At 43.1% G+C, this 17,219-nt stretch overlaps 1 protein-coding gene and 1 long non-coding RNA gene across 2 annotated transcripts; both read left to right on the top strand.

Moving 5' to 3' along the window:
- The first annotated feature begins 5,339 nt into the window (after positions 1 to 5,339).
- LOC112074266 (myelin transcription factor 1-like) lies at positions 5,340 to 11,927 on the top strand. Its single transcript, XM_024141461.2, has 11 exons — positions 5,340 to 5,596; positions 5,753 to 5,913; positions 6,486 to 6,548; positions 6,803 to 6,871; positions 7,133 to 7,195; positions 8,058 to 8,141; positions 8,804 to 9,025; positions 9,224 to 9,315; positions 10,576 to 10,679; positions 10,939 to 11,082; positions 11,337 to 11,927. The coding sequence occupies exons 1-11, from the start codon at positions 5,399 to 5,401 to the stop codon at positions 11,478 to 11,480; spliced, it is 1,344 nt and encodes a 447-aa protein (XP_023997229.1). The 5' UTR covers positions 5,340 to 5,398; the 3' UTR covers positions 11,481 to 11,927.
- Positions 11,928 to 14,955: 3,028 nt separating this feature from the next.
- On the top strand, positions 14,956 to 15,340 carry LOC139025362 (uncharacterized). Its single transcript, XR_011476943.1, has 3 exons — positions 14,956 to 14,986; positions 15,215 to 15,250; positions 15,289 to 15,340. It is a non-coding gene; the product is annotated as an uncharacterized lncRNA (long non-coding RNA).
- Positions 15,341 to 17,219: the final 1,879 nt, after the last annotated feature.

Genomic DNA, 17,219 nt, shown 5'->3' with positions numbered 1-17,219 from the left:
CAGAAAGAGAGATAGCAATCCGCACACCCACTCGCAGTACTCTAGTGTGTGTGTTGTGTGTGTGTGTGTGTGTGGTGTGTGTTGTGTGTGTGGTGTGTGTGGTGTGTGTCAGTCGTATCTCGTTAATCTATATGAATGCCATGTTCCCGTGTATGTGTCACTACTAAATCAAGTTTTGATTGTAGACATATCATTGACAGACAGCCGACTCCTCCCCACATCACTCTCTCGTCCTCTTAATTGGTTATCCCAGTTTTGTCAGGCATGCCGCATCGCAAGCCGCAGAGAGCTGTCCCAAGAGCCTCAACCTGACAAGCCAGCAATCTCTTCCCAGCCACGTCAGAGAGCCCCAAAACCTTCCCAAAAAAAAGGAAAAAGTCCCAACAACAATGACCGAGTCCTGAGGTATGAGATGGTCACCGTCTCTACAATCTGTGTATCTCTCTCTCTCTCTGTATCTCTCGTTCTCTGTAGCTCTCTCTCTCTCTCCTGTCTCTATCGTATGCTGCCCTGTCTCTCTCCGCTATCTGCCTGCTTCTCGTATTTGTGGGGTACAGGCAGTTCTCAGAGAGACTCATACAGTAATCTGCATAAACCTTGACTGTTCAACACCACTTGTGTTTTTGTCACATCGAAACACCGTGCGAAAGTTCAATTTCAAAGAACACCCCACTACTGCAATGATGTGTTTTTTGTCATGTACATCCTGTTTCTCATCTATTACCCTCATCATGCCAAATAATCTAATTACTGTTAACGGACCAGGAACAGAGGTATTATGCAAGTACATGCTCCTTTTCTCGGTATTTTCATTTAATAATGCCGCCCCGATAAGATAATTAATGCGAGTTACAGGGCCCATTGCGAGGATTAGGGGAAATAATTGCTTTCTTGAGGAACCTCGTCTGTGATCCGACCAAAACAGACAAGCATAAAGCATTAAACTTTTTTTTTTATCCATTGTCCATATTCAACATGAAGCTGGTCTGTTATTGTGCAGAGAACAAACCAGAGCTGCTAAGCATTCTCCACATGATGACCTTTTTTATAAATGGAATCCACGTTGAGGCTTAAAAAGAGATGGGGTTATCCCCAGGATCCCAATTGGGCAGAAAGCACCAGCTCAGGGTTCACCACTGTTCTGTCTGTGAACATCAACCAGAAGCCTCTCTCCTCAGGCCGGCCCTCGTCTGTCTGTGAACACAACAGGAAACGCCAATCTACTCCCCAGCCTGTTCTGTTCTGGGTATGAACACACAACAGAAGCCATCTCCTCCCAGCCTGTCTGTATGTATCTGTGAACACAACAGAGAGCCCATCTCCTCCAACAGCCTGTCTGTTGTATCTGTGAACACAAGAAAAGCCATCTCCTCCCTGCCTGTTGTTGTATCTGGTAACCAACAAAACGATAGCCCATCTCCTCCCAGCCGGCCTGTGTATTCTGTGAAACACAAAAGAAGCCATCTCCTCCCAGGCTGCCTGTGTGTCTGTGAGCCCATGAGAGAGAGAGAGGCCCCGCTGTTTGAACCGTGATGTCATTGCCACTACCAGGCAGCCTCTGATTAGGATTCGGCTGTGATACTGTCTGTGACCAGCGATATATGGGGTTGTACATGGTGATAAGGAGAAGGAAAACATGGACTACACTATCCCCTCCCAGGACCCTCTCGGTGTCAGTGGAGTTAACCCCAACAGGATCTGCCCAAAGCCCCTGGACACCCATTGAAAACTACAGGTTTTTTAAAGGCTCATCAAAGTCCATGCTCTACAATATGTATAAATGTCCCCCTCTGTTGATGAGAGATTTTAATCCTGCCCTACTCTCTCCTCGAAGATAATGACCTGCCCTGTGATTGGTCTACTCCTCTCTCTCTCTCTCATCTTTCTCTCTCATTCTTTCTTTCTTTCTCTCTGTTGTCTCTCTCCTGCTCTGCTCTCGTCTTTCTCTCTCGGTCTCTACTTTCCTTCTCTCTTTATTGTCTTTCTTTCTCTCTCTCTCTTTCTCTCTCTCTCTCAGGCCCCAGTGGTTTGTGAAGCAACTGGAGGTAGCTCATCTATAAGGCAGTACACGGCCAACATGATACCGCGCCACCCTCGTGCAACCTGGCCAAGGAGCCTGAGAAAGTACTCCAAGGTCCCTTTGATTATGCATAGCTTCGACCTGTCAAGGGTCGTTGGAAACGCGTTGTACTTGCATCAAAATATCACCGACCAGCGAAAACTCACCCAAAAGCCCTTCAAATGTAAAGCAAATGTGATTGTTGTACTAGAAGCCATATATATTAACCTATACTGCATACATACAATATACATACCAGTCAAAAGTTTGTACACAACTACTCATCAAGGTTTTCTCTTTATTGATTACTATTTTCTACAATTGTTAGAATAATAGTGAAGACATACAAAAACTCATGAAAATAACACATATGGAAGCATGTAGTAACCAAAAAGTGTTAAACATCAAAATATTCATTTATATTTGAGATTTTCAAAAGTAGCCACCATTTGCCTTGATGACAGAGTTTGCTACACTCTTGGCGATCTCTCAACCAGCTTCACCAAGGAATTGCTTTTCCAAACCAGTCTTGAAGGACGTTTCCAGATGTGGCGAGTAGGTTGTATCCAAACGTTTGGAACTGGTTACTGTACATTACAGGACATACATACAGGACGAGATGATATATCTCGGTTTCTTTGCTCCTCAAGCTAAAGTCTCGTCCCAACAGCTTCTTCTCCCAGCCTCAGCCTGCATGGAGGCATGGAAAGACTGCCTCGTCTTCTGCCTACGGACTATCCCATGAAGGCCCAGGCAAGCCACATGGCCGCTACAGCCATCCTAAACCCTGGTCCCACGCGCTTGCTGGGAGAGGCCTGAGAAACCTGAAGCAACCAAGCCCAGCACCTGGCTAGCAAGTAGGCCAGACCCCTCCCTCCGAACAAACAATCAGAGGCTAGGGATAAGGACTACTGTATCTTTCTGTAGCTTACACCTCGATTCATGTATTGTAAAAGAATATTACCCTGTACTGCCAGCCAGAGTAGGGCCTCCTACACTAGAGCACCTTTGTCTCTATAACAACCTTCACTAGGATCAGCAAGACACTGTACTGTAGGCCTCCTATCAACTTATAGCAACCTGACCTCTAAACAACCCTCACATAGGTCAGCGAAGACATTGTACTGTAGGCCCTCCTACTCACTATAGCAACCTCAACCTCCTATAACAACCATCACTAGGTCCAGCAAGGCACTGTACTGTAGACCTCCTTATCACTATAGGCAACACCTGTCTCTATAACAACATTCAACTAGTAGGCAAGGCACTGTACTGTAGACCCCTTATCACTATAGCAAAACCCTTGTCTCTATACAACATTCCACTAGGTCAGCAAGGCACTGTACGTAGGGCCTCCTATCACCTATAGCAACTGGACCTCTATAACAACCTTCACTAGGTTTCAGCAAGACACTGTTACTGTAGGCCTCTATCAATTATAGCAACTCACCTCTATAACAAACCCATCACTAAGGTTCAGCAGGCACTGTACTGTACGACCCCCTATCACTATATTGCAACCTTGTTCTCTATAACAACATTCCACTAGGTCAGCAAGGCACTCTATGTAGCACCTCCTATCACTATAGCAACCTCACCTCTATATACAAACCATCACTAGGCTCAGGCAAGGCACTGTACTTGTAGGCCTCCCTATCACTATAGCAACCTCACGTCTATAAACAACCATCACTAGGTCAGGCAAGGGCACTGTACTGTAGGCGCTCCTATCAACTATAGGGCAAACCTCACCTCGTATAACAACCATTTCCACTTAGGTCAAGCAAGAACACTGTACTGTAGGGGCCTCCTATCCACTCTAAGCAACCTCACCTCATAACCCCATTTCCAACTAGGTCGCAAGGCACTGAACTGTAGACCTCCATCATCTTTTATGACACACTTATTATATTATATATTTTTTTAATCGAACCTTTATTAACTTTATTTTAACGTGGCCCTGCTCTTTAATATCCAAGATCCACCCATCGAATTATGCAGGGTCTGAATGGCCTTACTGCAGGTTACCAAGGAAGAGATGTGGAGGAGCAGAAATTTTCACATAAAATATCTTTGGTGGTCAAATTTAGCGTACATTTTACACGGGTGCAACTGTAACAGATTAAAGGCACTATTATTTTTAAAATGGAACATTTTGCGCTTGTGAAAGTAATGTAGATTGGTTATCATATATGATTAATGACTTCCCAACTGTTTTTGAAGAAATAATTCAAAAAAGGACCACATTTTCAGTAACAGCCAAGTACCGCGGACCACAGAGGTTGGAATAACCGCTCTTCCTTAGGTGGCATCTAGTTTTAAAAAGCAAGAGGGATAATGGTTTAGTGTGCGTGTGCATTTCATTCGTTCCTCCTCTTGGTTTTATTATCCTCCATCTTTTTCATGCTGGTGAATTGGCAGCTGCCAAGTTTCATGTATTAGCTTGCTGCACCAGGTAGTCTTTTTTCATATATCTTCCAGCCAGATCGCTCTCTCTTCTCTGTCTTCCTCTATTCTCTCATCTGCTCTCTCTCTCTCTCTCTCTCTCTTCGTCTCCTCTCCTCCTCCTCTCTCTCTCTTCTCTCTCTCTCTCTCGCTTCTCTCTCTCTCTCTCTTATTTTCTGTCTCCTCTCCTCTTCTCTTCTCTCTCTCTCTCTCCTCGTCGCTCTCCTCTCTCTGTCTCTCTCTCTTCGTCTCCTCTCTCTCTTCTCTGTCTCTTGTCTCTACTTTTCCTCCCCTCTCTGTCCATCTGGTGCACAGGAGGTGTAATTGTAGCAGCACTCTCTCCCCATATTGCTTGACTTTTAAAAGCTTTTTTTGCCTTGGCAGGGAGAGTGACTGCTTCATCATTTTTCGCCTTTCCTGACATAGGTGTTGGGGGGATAAAAGGAGAAGATGAATGGCCATCGCAGTTCAGTAGCCACAGTGCTTATCAGCGCCAGGGAACTGGTTCTGGGACCAGGGCCCCGTTTCTCTCTCTCCTCTCCCCACAGCCTCCGTGCAACGGCAACATCTGGCTTTGGATATCTCGGCTCCTCTAACAACCCATTTCAGTATTAACACTAAAGAGAAGGCCTGTTTCCCTGGTCCCCTCCTTTAGACGAATCTGGCCAAAACAAAATGGGTGCTAAACAGCACTGTTGGCAGTGTTATGTCCATTGTGACAGATGGGAGATTAACGACGTGTCCTAACAGAGACTAGGTGGTGCATCAAGATGGAATCTACTGGGTGTGATAGACTGTGGTGTGTCAATGTTAAGTGATTGTGATTGTCATCACCACTATCTTTMCCCTCTCCAGGACATCGGGTTGGATGAAAATGGCACTCTGGACCTGAGCATGAAGAAGCCCGTCAAACGAGAGGATACCAGCCCTGGGTTGTGCTCCCCGGACCCTTCCTCCTCTTCCTCCCTGCACCATGGAGGCAGCAGTGGCATGACCTCGCCCCACYCAGGCCACGCCTACAAACAGGAACACTGGGAGGAGCCTCTGGACTACACGAAACCCAACCGCCAGCGAGAGGAGGATGTAGAGGAGGTCTGTTCTCTACTATCTTCGTCYTCCTTCCTTTCCTCTTCTCCTCGTTAAGATCATGGAGGCTCGTTGCCATCTCTACACTCATGCCTAACAATTCAAATGTACCAAAGGATCGGATGTGTCCTCTAATCTTCTCATTTCCATTTGATTGCACAGCTGGAGCACCACACAGCGCGGTCGTTTGCCTCGTCCGACCCTGAGGACATGGACCTGATGCAGGACTACCCCCAGGAGAGGAAGTACCCTGGAGAGGTCACCACCCCAAACTTCAAGGTCCAGTTCCAACAACCCAAGGACTGCAAGAAAGATCTGCTCCTGTAAGTCAAAGATCTATAGTCTTAGAAATAAAGATGTTATCTAGCACCAGAAAMGGTTCTMCGGCTGTCCCCATAGGGGAACCCTTTGAAGATCCTCTTTTGGTTCCAGGTAGAACCTTTTTGGCTTCCATGTAGAACCCTTTCCACAAAGGGTTCTACTTGGAACCAAAAATGGTTTTCATATGGGGACACCTGCAGAACCCTTTGAAGATCCTCTTTTGGTTCCATGTAGAACCCTTTCCACAGAGGGGACACCTGCAGAACCCTTTTGGAACCCTTTCTTCTAAGACTTTGTCTATTCCCCCTGGAGGAGCGGCTGCACAAAGCATCCTTTTAGTCTACCACGTCTCTCTCTCCCTTTCCCCTGAGATACTGTCATTCACCATTCCTCTCCTCTCTCCTTCTCTCTGTTCCCCTCCTCCCCTCTCTCCTCCTCTCCTCTACTCTCCGCCCCTCTCTTCTCTGTTCCTCTCTTCTCTCCTCTCTCCTCTCCTCTCTTCTCCTTTTATCTCCTCCTATCCTCTCCTATCTCCTCTCCTTTCCTTTCCTATCCTCTCTATTTTTGTCTCCAGGTGCCCCACTCCTGGCTGTGATGGCAGTGGCCACATCACTGGAAACTATGCATCCCATCGCAGGTATGGTATGCCCCTCTATATAGCACAGGCCCTGAATGATGTAGTCACACTGTATACAGGAAGCACGGTGGCTACCTACTGATTTAGACGAAGATTGCATCAATAATAGAACATTTTCCTTCATGGCTGTTTTCTATTTTCAAAATACTTTTCCAATGACCTTGAATTATATTCTATCTTTGATTTGACCTCCCTCACGCTTTCTCTTCTCTTTCTCTTCTCCCTCTCTTTCTCTCTCCTCTATCTCCCTTCAGTCTGTCTGGCTGTCCTCTTGCTGATAAGAGTCTTCGTTCCCTCATGGCGGCCCACTCTGCTGAGCTCAAGTATGTCCGTTTCCAACTGGGCTTTCCCCTTATTCAAGTCATTGGCTCAATGCTAAATTCTATTTCCTTCTATTTCTGCTGTTTTTACTGGGACTGCTAACGCTACTGTTGCTGCATCTGTCCTTGTAATTCTCCTGCCCCCATCTCCACATAAAAAAAACACTACTCCTACACCCTCACACACATCGGTTGCTATGGTGCAAGTGTAACGGTTCTATTTGTCGTTGCGCTGACATTTAACCCGTTCCCTTGATTTCCCAGGTGCCCCACTCCAGGATGTGATGGTTCAGGACATAACACTGGAAACTACGCCTCCCACAGAAGGTACAGAGCTCATCAGTGAACTACCAACCTTCGTCCACCAGCTTTCCATCTTGTATGGGAGACAGTCGCAAAACGACCTTCTCTCTCCCTCTCCCTCGCTCCTCCTCCTCACACACACAGACACACGAGGCCAGTGAAGCTTAGAAAGAGATCACGGTAGTTTCAGGCAGGACTCATACACTCACACACTCATCCGCAATTGTGAAAATCAAGTTTAATCTATTTTTGATATGCTTATCCTTTTAGTTTGGTTTTACTACTTTGTTGGATTTACTATTTATAATAATAGCGGTTTTGGTTTCTTTTATTTTAATTTAAAATGTTTCACTTTCTTTCGGGCAATTAGAATAAAAAAATACGATGCTTCCATATAATGTTCCATCCCTTTTCAAACAGTAACGTCACCACCATAACAGACGATTGTTCAAGGTGTTTTTCCACCCTTTTTTTATCGGCTTCATACTTTCTGTTTTCAGTTTGTCTGGGTGTCCGNCTCTCTCACACACACAGACACACAAGGCCAGTGAAGCTTAGAAAGAGATCACGGTAGTTTCAGGCAGGACTCATACACCCAAACACAATTGTGAAAATTATTATTATTATTTTTGTTTTTTTATGTATATGCTTATGTTTTTTGGTTTTGTTTACTACTTTGTTGGATTTCAAATAGCTGTTTGGTTTCTTTTATTTTTTTATTTAAAAAAACATTGCACTTTCTTTCGGCATTCGAATCAAAACATTAAGATGCTTCCATATAATGTTCCATCCTTTTTGTCAAACAAAAACGTCACCACCATAACAGACGATTGTTCAAGGTGTTTTTCCACCCTTTTTTTATCGGCTTCATACTTTCTGTTTTCAGTTTGTCTGGGTGTCCGCGTGCCAAGAAAGGTGGAWTAAAAACATCTCCCACCAAGGACGACAAGGAGGACTCCGAGCTCTTAAAGTTCGTACCACTAAAGAAAGCCACGGCCCTTTTTTCTTCCAATTAAGATATACGGTAAAAGTCACTTTCAAAAAGTTAAGGCAGTCACCCTGACCTCCGTGCAGAGGCAGGAGGACCTGTCCCCAGTCTGTCTCCTAGAGATGACATCACACCTGCCTGAGACGCACTGCGCTGCCTGTGCTAACTCATAGTACTGTAGTTCATTGTAGTGTATTGCAGTGTAGATCACATGCCCCCCCCAAAAAAATAATATTACATCTCGCATTTCTCTGAAATTGTCGTCAACTCGAAATGTTTGTTGACGACAGCCAATAAAAYACCTTGGCGTCTGTGTTTGTTGAATGTGCTTGCTTGGTTATGAAACCACAACATGATGCCATGCAACAGGTAGAGTACCTATAGTGGGGTACCTATAATGTCAAACCTACGGCGGAGAAGTAACACTTTGTTTTTTAATCTGCCATGTTTTTGGACCCATAGTGAAATAGTACTAGCTACTGTAATGGCAGTCTTACATATATGTACTAAATATATGACATTATGTTATACCTATATGTATCGTTCACCTTGTGCTTTCCATCCCATCTCTCTCTATGAGTCTCATATCTATAGATATACTAACGTTACACCTCCCTCTCTTCCCCTCCCTCTCTCCCCTACAGATGCCCCGTGCCTGGCTGTGACAGCCTGGGTCACATCAGTGGGAAGTACGCCACTCATCGCAGTGCCTATGGGTGCCCGCTGGCTGCCCGCAGGCAGAAGGAGGGGCTGCTCAACGGTAACCCTTTCTCCTGGAAGGCCTTCAAGACGGAGGCCCCCAACTGCCCCACCCCCGGCTGTGATGGATCAGGACACGCCAACGGCAGCTTCCTCACACACCGCAGGTACGGACCAATCACAACACAGAACGCAGGGCAGCTTCCTCACACACCGCAGGTACGGACCAATCACAACACAGAACACAGGGCAGCTGACAGACAAATGATTACCACTGATTGCGTTACAATTGTAAATGTATCATTGTGTGGTTCATTCATGGTTTTAAATACTCAACTTGATGAAATTGTTCTTTCTGTTTGTAGTCTCTCTGGCTGTCCCAGAGCCTCCTTTGCCAGAAAGAAAGCCAAGATCCCTGGAGATGAATTCCTGAGCACCAAGTTCAGGGCCAGCGACGGTAAAAGCACAACTGAATAGGGAATACCTTTATGTGACAGTCAATGTCTAGCCAATACCCAGCTAGCACATTTGGTTCCTTGGAGGTTGTAGGAACGTATGCTTTTGGTTTTACATTGGTTGTGGGAACGAAGTCATACATTAAACTGAATGTTTGTTTTTTTTGCGTTCTGAGAAAATAAGTGAACATTTCCTATGTTCTGGGAACGTTTATCTTTGGTAGCAGAGAGGTTSTGAGAACGTTTTACTCTGGTTCCTTAAAAGMTTTTCTGGGAGGTTTTATCAATTATAGGTCATTTAGAGATTTTTAAATAACTTCCTTAAAACGTTCACTGAATGTTTCATTAAGACTTTTATAATAACACTGCTAGCTTATTTTGGGGTTAACTTTTTTAAAACTCCAGGCACAGATAGGACCGATGATGTATATAAACTCTGGATTGCTGATGCTACTGTAGGTATTGGCCATTGAGAGGCTTTGAAACCACTGGTCGGCCATATTGGTACTCCCCAGTAGGAGCAGTCCTTCAAAGGAATGAATGGAATTCTACAGACCCCGTTTTTAAAGGAAATAAGCACTCATTAAGATCAGGTGTGGTCAATTAGTGGGCACGGCCAACACACCTGAACACACTTCACAAGAGAGAGGATAGAGAGAGTCTTGTTGATTCTGCGACAGGAATGTATATGTTTTTAAATAATATTCTTAGAACTTTCTATGAACGTTACTAAAGTTTTCTTGTGGTTTTTATGGAAAAAATTTGAGAACAGTACTTTAAATAGAACCATGAGGGAACCATGAGGGAACGGTACGCTGAAGTACTCAAATTCACAAAGGAGAACGTTGTTTCTTAACGTTCCCTGAACTATTTGAGAACATTCCCAATGTCAAACCAGTTGCAGAACGTTCCTAAAACATTACCAACGTGTTAATTAAACGTCACCATATTTGAACTTTTAGGAAACGTTCTGTTCAAGTAATGAAATATCAAGAAAATATAAATGATAAATAAATATAAAGTTCCTTATACGTCCTGAGAATGTTCCAAAGCCAAGCAACTATCCTGCACCATTCCCAAAAAGTTGTGGGAAGGTTGTATGTAAAATWACCATAGYACAACCACGCTCTCGCCAAGCTTTAAGAAACATATGGTTCTCACTACATTATGTGCTAGCTGGGTACAGTTTATCAAACGAGGATGGCCCATTTCTCCTGTCCCCTCTTATGCATCTCAATCATCTCTTCCCTTCCATCCTGTAGTTCTGAACAATGACGAGGACATCAAGCAACTCAACAAGGAGATCAATGAGCTCAATGAGACCAACAACGAGATGGAGACAGACATGGTGAACCTGCAAACACAGGTGTTTGTGTGTGTGTGTGTGTGTGTGTGTGTGTGTGTGTGTGTGTGTGTGTGTGTGTGTGTGTGCGTGCGTGGCGTGCGTGCTGTGCGTGCGGTGCGTGCGTGCGGCGTGCGTGCGTGCGTGCGTGCGTGCGCGCGCCGGTGTGTGTGGAACTCTCATGTTTTAAAACCTATACCCTACATTGTGATTTATTGTAAAATGCCTGAGCTCAAGTAAATGTATATATGTATGTGTAAATAACTGTTGTGCTGTGGTGCAGATCTCATCCATGGAGAAGAACCTGAAGAACATTGAGGTGGAGAACAAGCTGATTGAGGAGCAGAACGAGACGCTCTTCATGGAGCTATCTGGCCTCAGCCACGCCCTGATCCGCAGCCTGGCCAACATACGCATCCCACACATGGTGAGTTATAGGCAATTTATATACAGTTACATACAGTACTGATAAAGCTGTGGCCCGAGTCTCGAACATGCAGACACACACTAATACACACACTGAACAGAAACTAACACAAACACACTAACACACTAACACAAACACAAACACACTAACACAAACACACTAACACAAACACACAAACACATTAACACAAACACACTAACACAAACACACAAACACATTAACACAAACAAAATCCCTTGTTTTTCGCATCACAGCAGGAGCCAATCACTGAGCAGAATTTCGACAGATACGTGAGCACCCTGACTGACATGTACACCAACAAGGAGTGCTTCCAGAACCCAGAGAACAAGGCGCTTCTGGAGAGCATCAACAAGGCTGTGAAGAGCATCAAGGTGTGAAAACCTCCACGAGGAAGAAGAGTGAAAACATGTAAAAGGAGAGAGATGGCGTCAAGAGACTAGAGTATATTTAAAGAGAATACGAATACAAAAAGGGCATTCAGGTTTTATAAACGGCAACTTAAATTAAACCCAGGGAGCATTCTGAAAAGAAGAAAACGTAACTAGGACCAAAATCCAAACATGCTGCTGCTGGGATCGGAAGGAGGAAGTGGAACGGAACCAAATCCTTCGGTTTGAATTGATGAACAAAATATATATCTGGGGTTTTGTTTCTTTGTTTTATGTCACCTTCATGTATGTCCTGTTTTGGAGGCATCTCTGTTTTGGAGGCATCTCTGTTTTGGAGGCATCTCTGTTTTGGAGGCATCTCTGTTTTGGAGGCATCTTTGTTTTGGAGGCATCTCCTTGTTTTGGGAGGCATCTCTGTTTTGGAGGCCATCTCTGTTTTGGAGGCATCTTTGTTTTGGGAGGCTATTTTTTTGGAGGCAATCCCTTTGTTTTGGAGGCATCTTCTGAGGGTCTTGTTGGAGGCATCTCTGTTTGAGGCCTCTCTGTTTTGGAGGCATCTCCTGTTGTTTTGGAGGCATCTCTGTGTTTTTTGAGGCATCTCTGTTTTGGAGGCATCTGTGTTTTGGAGGCATCTCTGTTTTAGAGGCATCTCTGTTTTGGAGTTATCTTTTTGACTGTCCCAATTCATACTGTAATTCAAGCTTTAGTTCAGCAACAATTTGGAGAAGAAAGAGAGAAAGAAGGAAGGATGGAAGTAGTGGTATGATGCCAGATAAGACAGAGGGTATGACCTGCCGACATGAGGTGAAGAAAACCCACTGGACAACTGTCCACATTGTGTCCCAGAGAAGTCACGAAGGCTTCAGAAATGTTGTTCTGGCGCAGGATAAGGCGAGAGTGCTTGTGTATGACTGGGTAGTGTGTGATACTGAGCACTGCAGCACTCCTGTCGAGTAGAAGTGAATGGAGAATCCCTGAACTCTGGGTTCTTCTTMAGCAATGGTTCATGTGCTTCTTGAGCAATGGTTCATGTGCTTCTTGAGCAATGGTTCATGTGCTTCTTAAGCAATGGTTCATGTGCTTAGTGCTGTTACTGCAGCAAGATGTCAACACGGCTCCATGTCTTGTCTCAATTCAGAGGAAAACAGCTCTTCAAGCGAAGATTAAGTCACAAATCACTGGTTTCCTCTTCTGAAAATCAACAACCTTGTCTATACATCTGATGGAAGATCTGAGAGCAACAGATGCAGCCTCCTTTCTTTGAACTGAATGAGGATGGTAATAGAGTGCACACTTGTCTATTCCTGTTAGTTTGTGGTACAATATTTATTGTTATATAAATTATTTAAATTTGTGAATGCGCAAATTGTAATGTATTGTCATTTTATGTGTATTTATTTGATTTGGTCTATTTATTAATTTTTTTTACATTTATATTTAGTAAATCAAAAAATGCAACCCTGCTGGTCTATCATGACCATAAAGATTTAAAATAGGGAGTCTTCTACATCAATATTTAAAAAGCTATATAGACAACTGTCCACACTTGATTATTTTATATATCTTATTTTATTTTAAATAATTTGTAAACATTTTTAATTACAAATATTTTATAACTGACAATGTTTTGATAATTTTATAAAAGTTTTCTCCTTCATTTATGTTATTTCCTTTATCTGTAAAGTATCTTCAGATACCCACGGCTTAAAAAGAAAGTATGTATTTACTATTTATTTAATATTAAATATTGATATGATTGTATATTTATTTTGTTATTTATGTGTGTGTTGTGATGGCTGAGTATCAGTAGTCTTAAAGTCCATTGCTAATATTTAAATTAAATAAAAAACCATGCTCAGAAAGAATAAATAGAATATTGTTTGATTACTTAGGCTTTCCTGGATATACCAGCATTTGTAAAAGCAAAATAACCAACGAAAGCAATCACTGTTCTGTTGGTGTCAGTTACTTTGTGTCATCGATGAGTTATTTGCTTTTTGTCAGGAAAAATAAGACCAAGAAAATAGACAGATATAAGGATCAAATGTTACCTCTCCAAGCGCTTTGTAGCGGCCAACACTGGCTTACCCAAAAACATCTTTAATGTACTATAGATGTTTTAATGCCTTTTGATAAATTATTTTTCTCTTTTCATTATTTTTCTCAATGTGTTGAGCAGAAGCTCCATAGAGCTCTGTTCCAGAGTGTTCCATCTAGACTGGATGTCTGGGTCTAAAACACTTAAAGGACATCTTCAAGGAAAAACTAAACCATCAAGGAGGATGACCTCTTTGACAATTTATATCACATCCACTTCTACACCCTTGTAGCCTTATTCTAGATGACATTTGTTGATGCACAAAGTGCCACTACCACTCAGTTTCTTTCCTGATTCTTTGCATTCTGCAATGTACATGTCTGGTCACATGACATGACCAGGGCATCACATGACATGACCAGGGCGTCACATGACATGACCAGGGCGTCACATGACATGACCAGGGTGTCACATGACATGACCAGGGCATCACATGACATGACCAGGACGTCACATGACATGACCGAGAGTTGGGATTGTTTCAGATGCCTTTATTTCTTTGCCAAGATGGCCATAAGTACACTATATATACATTCTGTAGAAATAGAGTTTAAAATGCTATATATATATATATATATATGAATAGAAACATACATATATTTTTCCAGTGTAATTGTTGACTATTTTTCTCTTGTATTAGCTTATCAAAGGAACAGTAGTTGTCTGAGAGTTGTGACGACTAGAGGTGGTTATGACTGTGGTTTTAAAGATACTCAACAAAACTGTCATTGTTTTTTAGGTTTCCTTTTCTTCTCTATCCTTGATCCAAACATGATGATAATAATAATAATAATAATAATAATACATGGGACTTATATAGTGCTTTTTCAAGGACCCAAAGTCGACATGTTGTAAATGCTAATGTCTGTTGTAATGAATCTGAAATGAGTGTCGTTTTAACTAAATYGTTGGCTCTTTGTTCAAGTGTCCTGTGAGTGAGTTCATGTATAGAGGACTCTTCATGGTGGTCACATTGGCTCTGTATTGTGCAGTACTGTGTCGTTATGATAAGGTTATGATCATGTCAGCCCACTGAGAGGAGTTTTTAACGGTTCGCAACGTTAAAAAGCCAATAGGGAAAGTGTAGTATTTGCTCTGAGTGATCTGTTGCAGCTAGTGGGAGACCCTGTGATAATATGATGAGGTAGCCTAGTTGGAGACCCTGTGATAATATGATGAGGTAACCTAGTGGGAGACCCTGTGATAATATGATGAGGTAGCCTAGTGGGAGACCCTGTGATAATATGATGAGGTAGCTAGTGGGAGACCTGTGCTAATATGATGAGCGTGGCCCAGTGGGGAGACCCGTGAAATATGATGAGGTTACGTCTAGTGGGAGACCCCTGTGTATAATTGATGAGGTAGCTAGTGGGAGACCCTGTGATAATATGATGAGGTGCTAGTGGAGACCCTGTGATAATATGATGGTAGGTAGCCTAGTGGGAGACCCTGGTGATAATTAATGATGGCGGAAGGGGGTAACCTTAAAAGTGGGGGTAAAAAAAGAAAAAAAAAAGAAAACCCCCCCTGGTTGATAATCATGATGAGGTTAGCCTAGTTGGAGACCCTGTGATAATATGATGAGGTAGCCTAGTGCGGAGACCCTGTGACTAATATCGATGAGGTCACCTAGTGGGAGACCCTGTGATAATATGATGAGGTAGCCTAGTGGGAGACCCCTGTGATAATATGATCGAGGTAGCCTAGTGGGAGACCCTGTGATAATATGATGAGGTAAGCCAGTGGGCAGACTCCCTGTGATCGATATTGATGAGGTATCGCCTAGTTGGAGACCCTGTGATAATATGATGAGGTAGGCCAGTGGGGACCCTGTGATAATATGATGGAGTAGCCCAGTGAGACCCTGGTTGATACTATGATGAGTAACCCAGTGGAGACCTGTGATATAATGACGAGTAGCTAGGGAGACCCTTATAATATGATGAGGTAACCTAGTGGTGCAATGGGGGATTTTGGGTGGGGTAATTAGCTTTTAGCCAGTGTAACGAAACTCTCTTCGGCACTTTTTAAAAAACCATTGAAAATGCGAGCATTTGAGTATGGACCTTTTAGAACACACCGGGTTATGGTCACTAGCAAAGTACCGGTATTCACCCCAGCAGAAGAAACAAAGAACTGCGTATTTGACCTGTTTTGTTATATATAATGTCAATCTAAACACTGATATATGTAGAAMGCCCTTTGCATCAGTGTCGGGGGTTGATTCAATTGATGCTATCAGGTTTTTATACATGCCAGTAATACTTTTCAGACCAAACATTTTGTCCCACCCATCTATTATTTTTATAGACGGGAAACAGAGTTTGGCTCGCAGGTTACTGGAAAGAACGGACTAAATCTGCATAATAATACGATACTAGGGCATTAGCCAAAGCTTGCGGCAATAGCAGGGATTGGATCAAGCCCTCCAAGTGAAAAGAGAGGAACGTGTGGGAGTGGAGATTGATTTGCAGCATTAGAGGTCTCCCTCTTGGTTTGGAAGAAGTGTTTGTTGCATAAATATGTGTCCATTACTCAGAATGTCAAAACCTTTTAATGGCTTCTCCCTTTCTGTATTGTGTAACCTTTACTCAGGAAGGAGTTCTTGATGCATTTAGTTAAGAAAGTAGCTTATTCTTCGTCCTCCCTTTAATGCATGAGCATACAACACTACGAGAGTATTAAGGTTGTGAGTATTATCGTATCTTATTTGATATGGCATGACCCCTTTTAAACTAGTTGAACAAGCACTGAGATACTGAGATTAAAATAGCAAAATGACAGTCCAACACATTTATAAAGATAGGTACAGAACTCAATGTAATCAAGAGTGTTAACAACGACAGCTTGTCCATTTTGATAGTGAGTGATGGACATATTCTTCATATAAGGAGTCGATGTCTTCTGTATTTGGTAATGGTTCAATATTTTCTAAATGGTCGATTGTGATGGGATAGATGCACTGAAGCTGGACTGTGTCCCATAGGCACTGACTAGGGTGTTTGACTGGTCGGTAAAATACATGGTCACGTTACTCCAAGCAAGGTAATGCTGTGTTGACACTACGTTTGACTAAATGGATGATAACGTTCATGTCTGCGGATGAAACGTGATGGAGGAACATGGGATGACATATTGTACCATGGTATGTGATTGTACCACGGCATGTGATTGTACCACGGCATGTGATTGTAACACGGCATGTGAAACTATCCATTTCAGTTGATAGTTGTGAATGACGTGGTCTCATGTAGTGGTTGTGAAAGCACAGTGTTGCATATGAAAGCACAGTGTGTCTGTTTGCTCTGAGAAACAATGATCACATACCTGTGAATCTCCCTGGATAATGGTACATATAAAAAAAAAAATATCAATGACCTAATATGTCAGTCTGTGATAGGCCAGGATACACAGAGATCCTTCTCTTTCCTGGCCTCCTCCACCTGTTAAAGGGAGGACAGGCAGGGCCACAGTCGAGTACCCTGTGAACACGAGGGAAGATAGCCCAAAGTTCCCTATTCCGAGCTAGGTGCTGTACACATCTGGAGGCCCCTGAGAATGGTCCCCTGATTCTGTTCTCTTCAGGGAAAGACAAYGGAGGGACCCAATCATTAGGTGCCTATACTTCA

Source organism: Salvelinus sp. IW2-2015, unplaced genomic scaffold, assembly GCF_002910315.2.
Source record: "Salvelinus sp. IW2-2015 unplaced genomic scaffold, ASM291031v2 Un_scaffold2552, whole genome shotgun sequence".
Taxonomy (NCBI): Eukaryota; Metazoa; Chordata; class Actinopteri; order Salmoniformes; family Salmonidae; genus Salvelinus; species Salvelinus sp. IW2-2015.
This window is presented reverse-complemented; position numbering and strand designations above follow the sequence as displayed.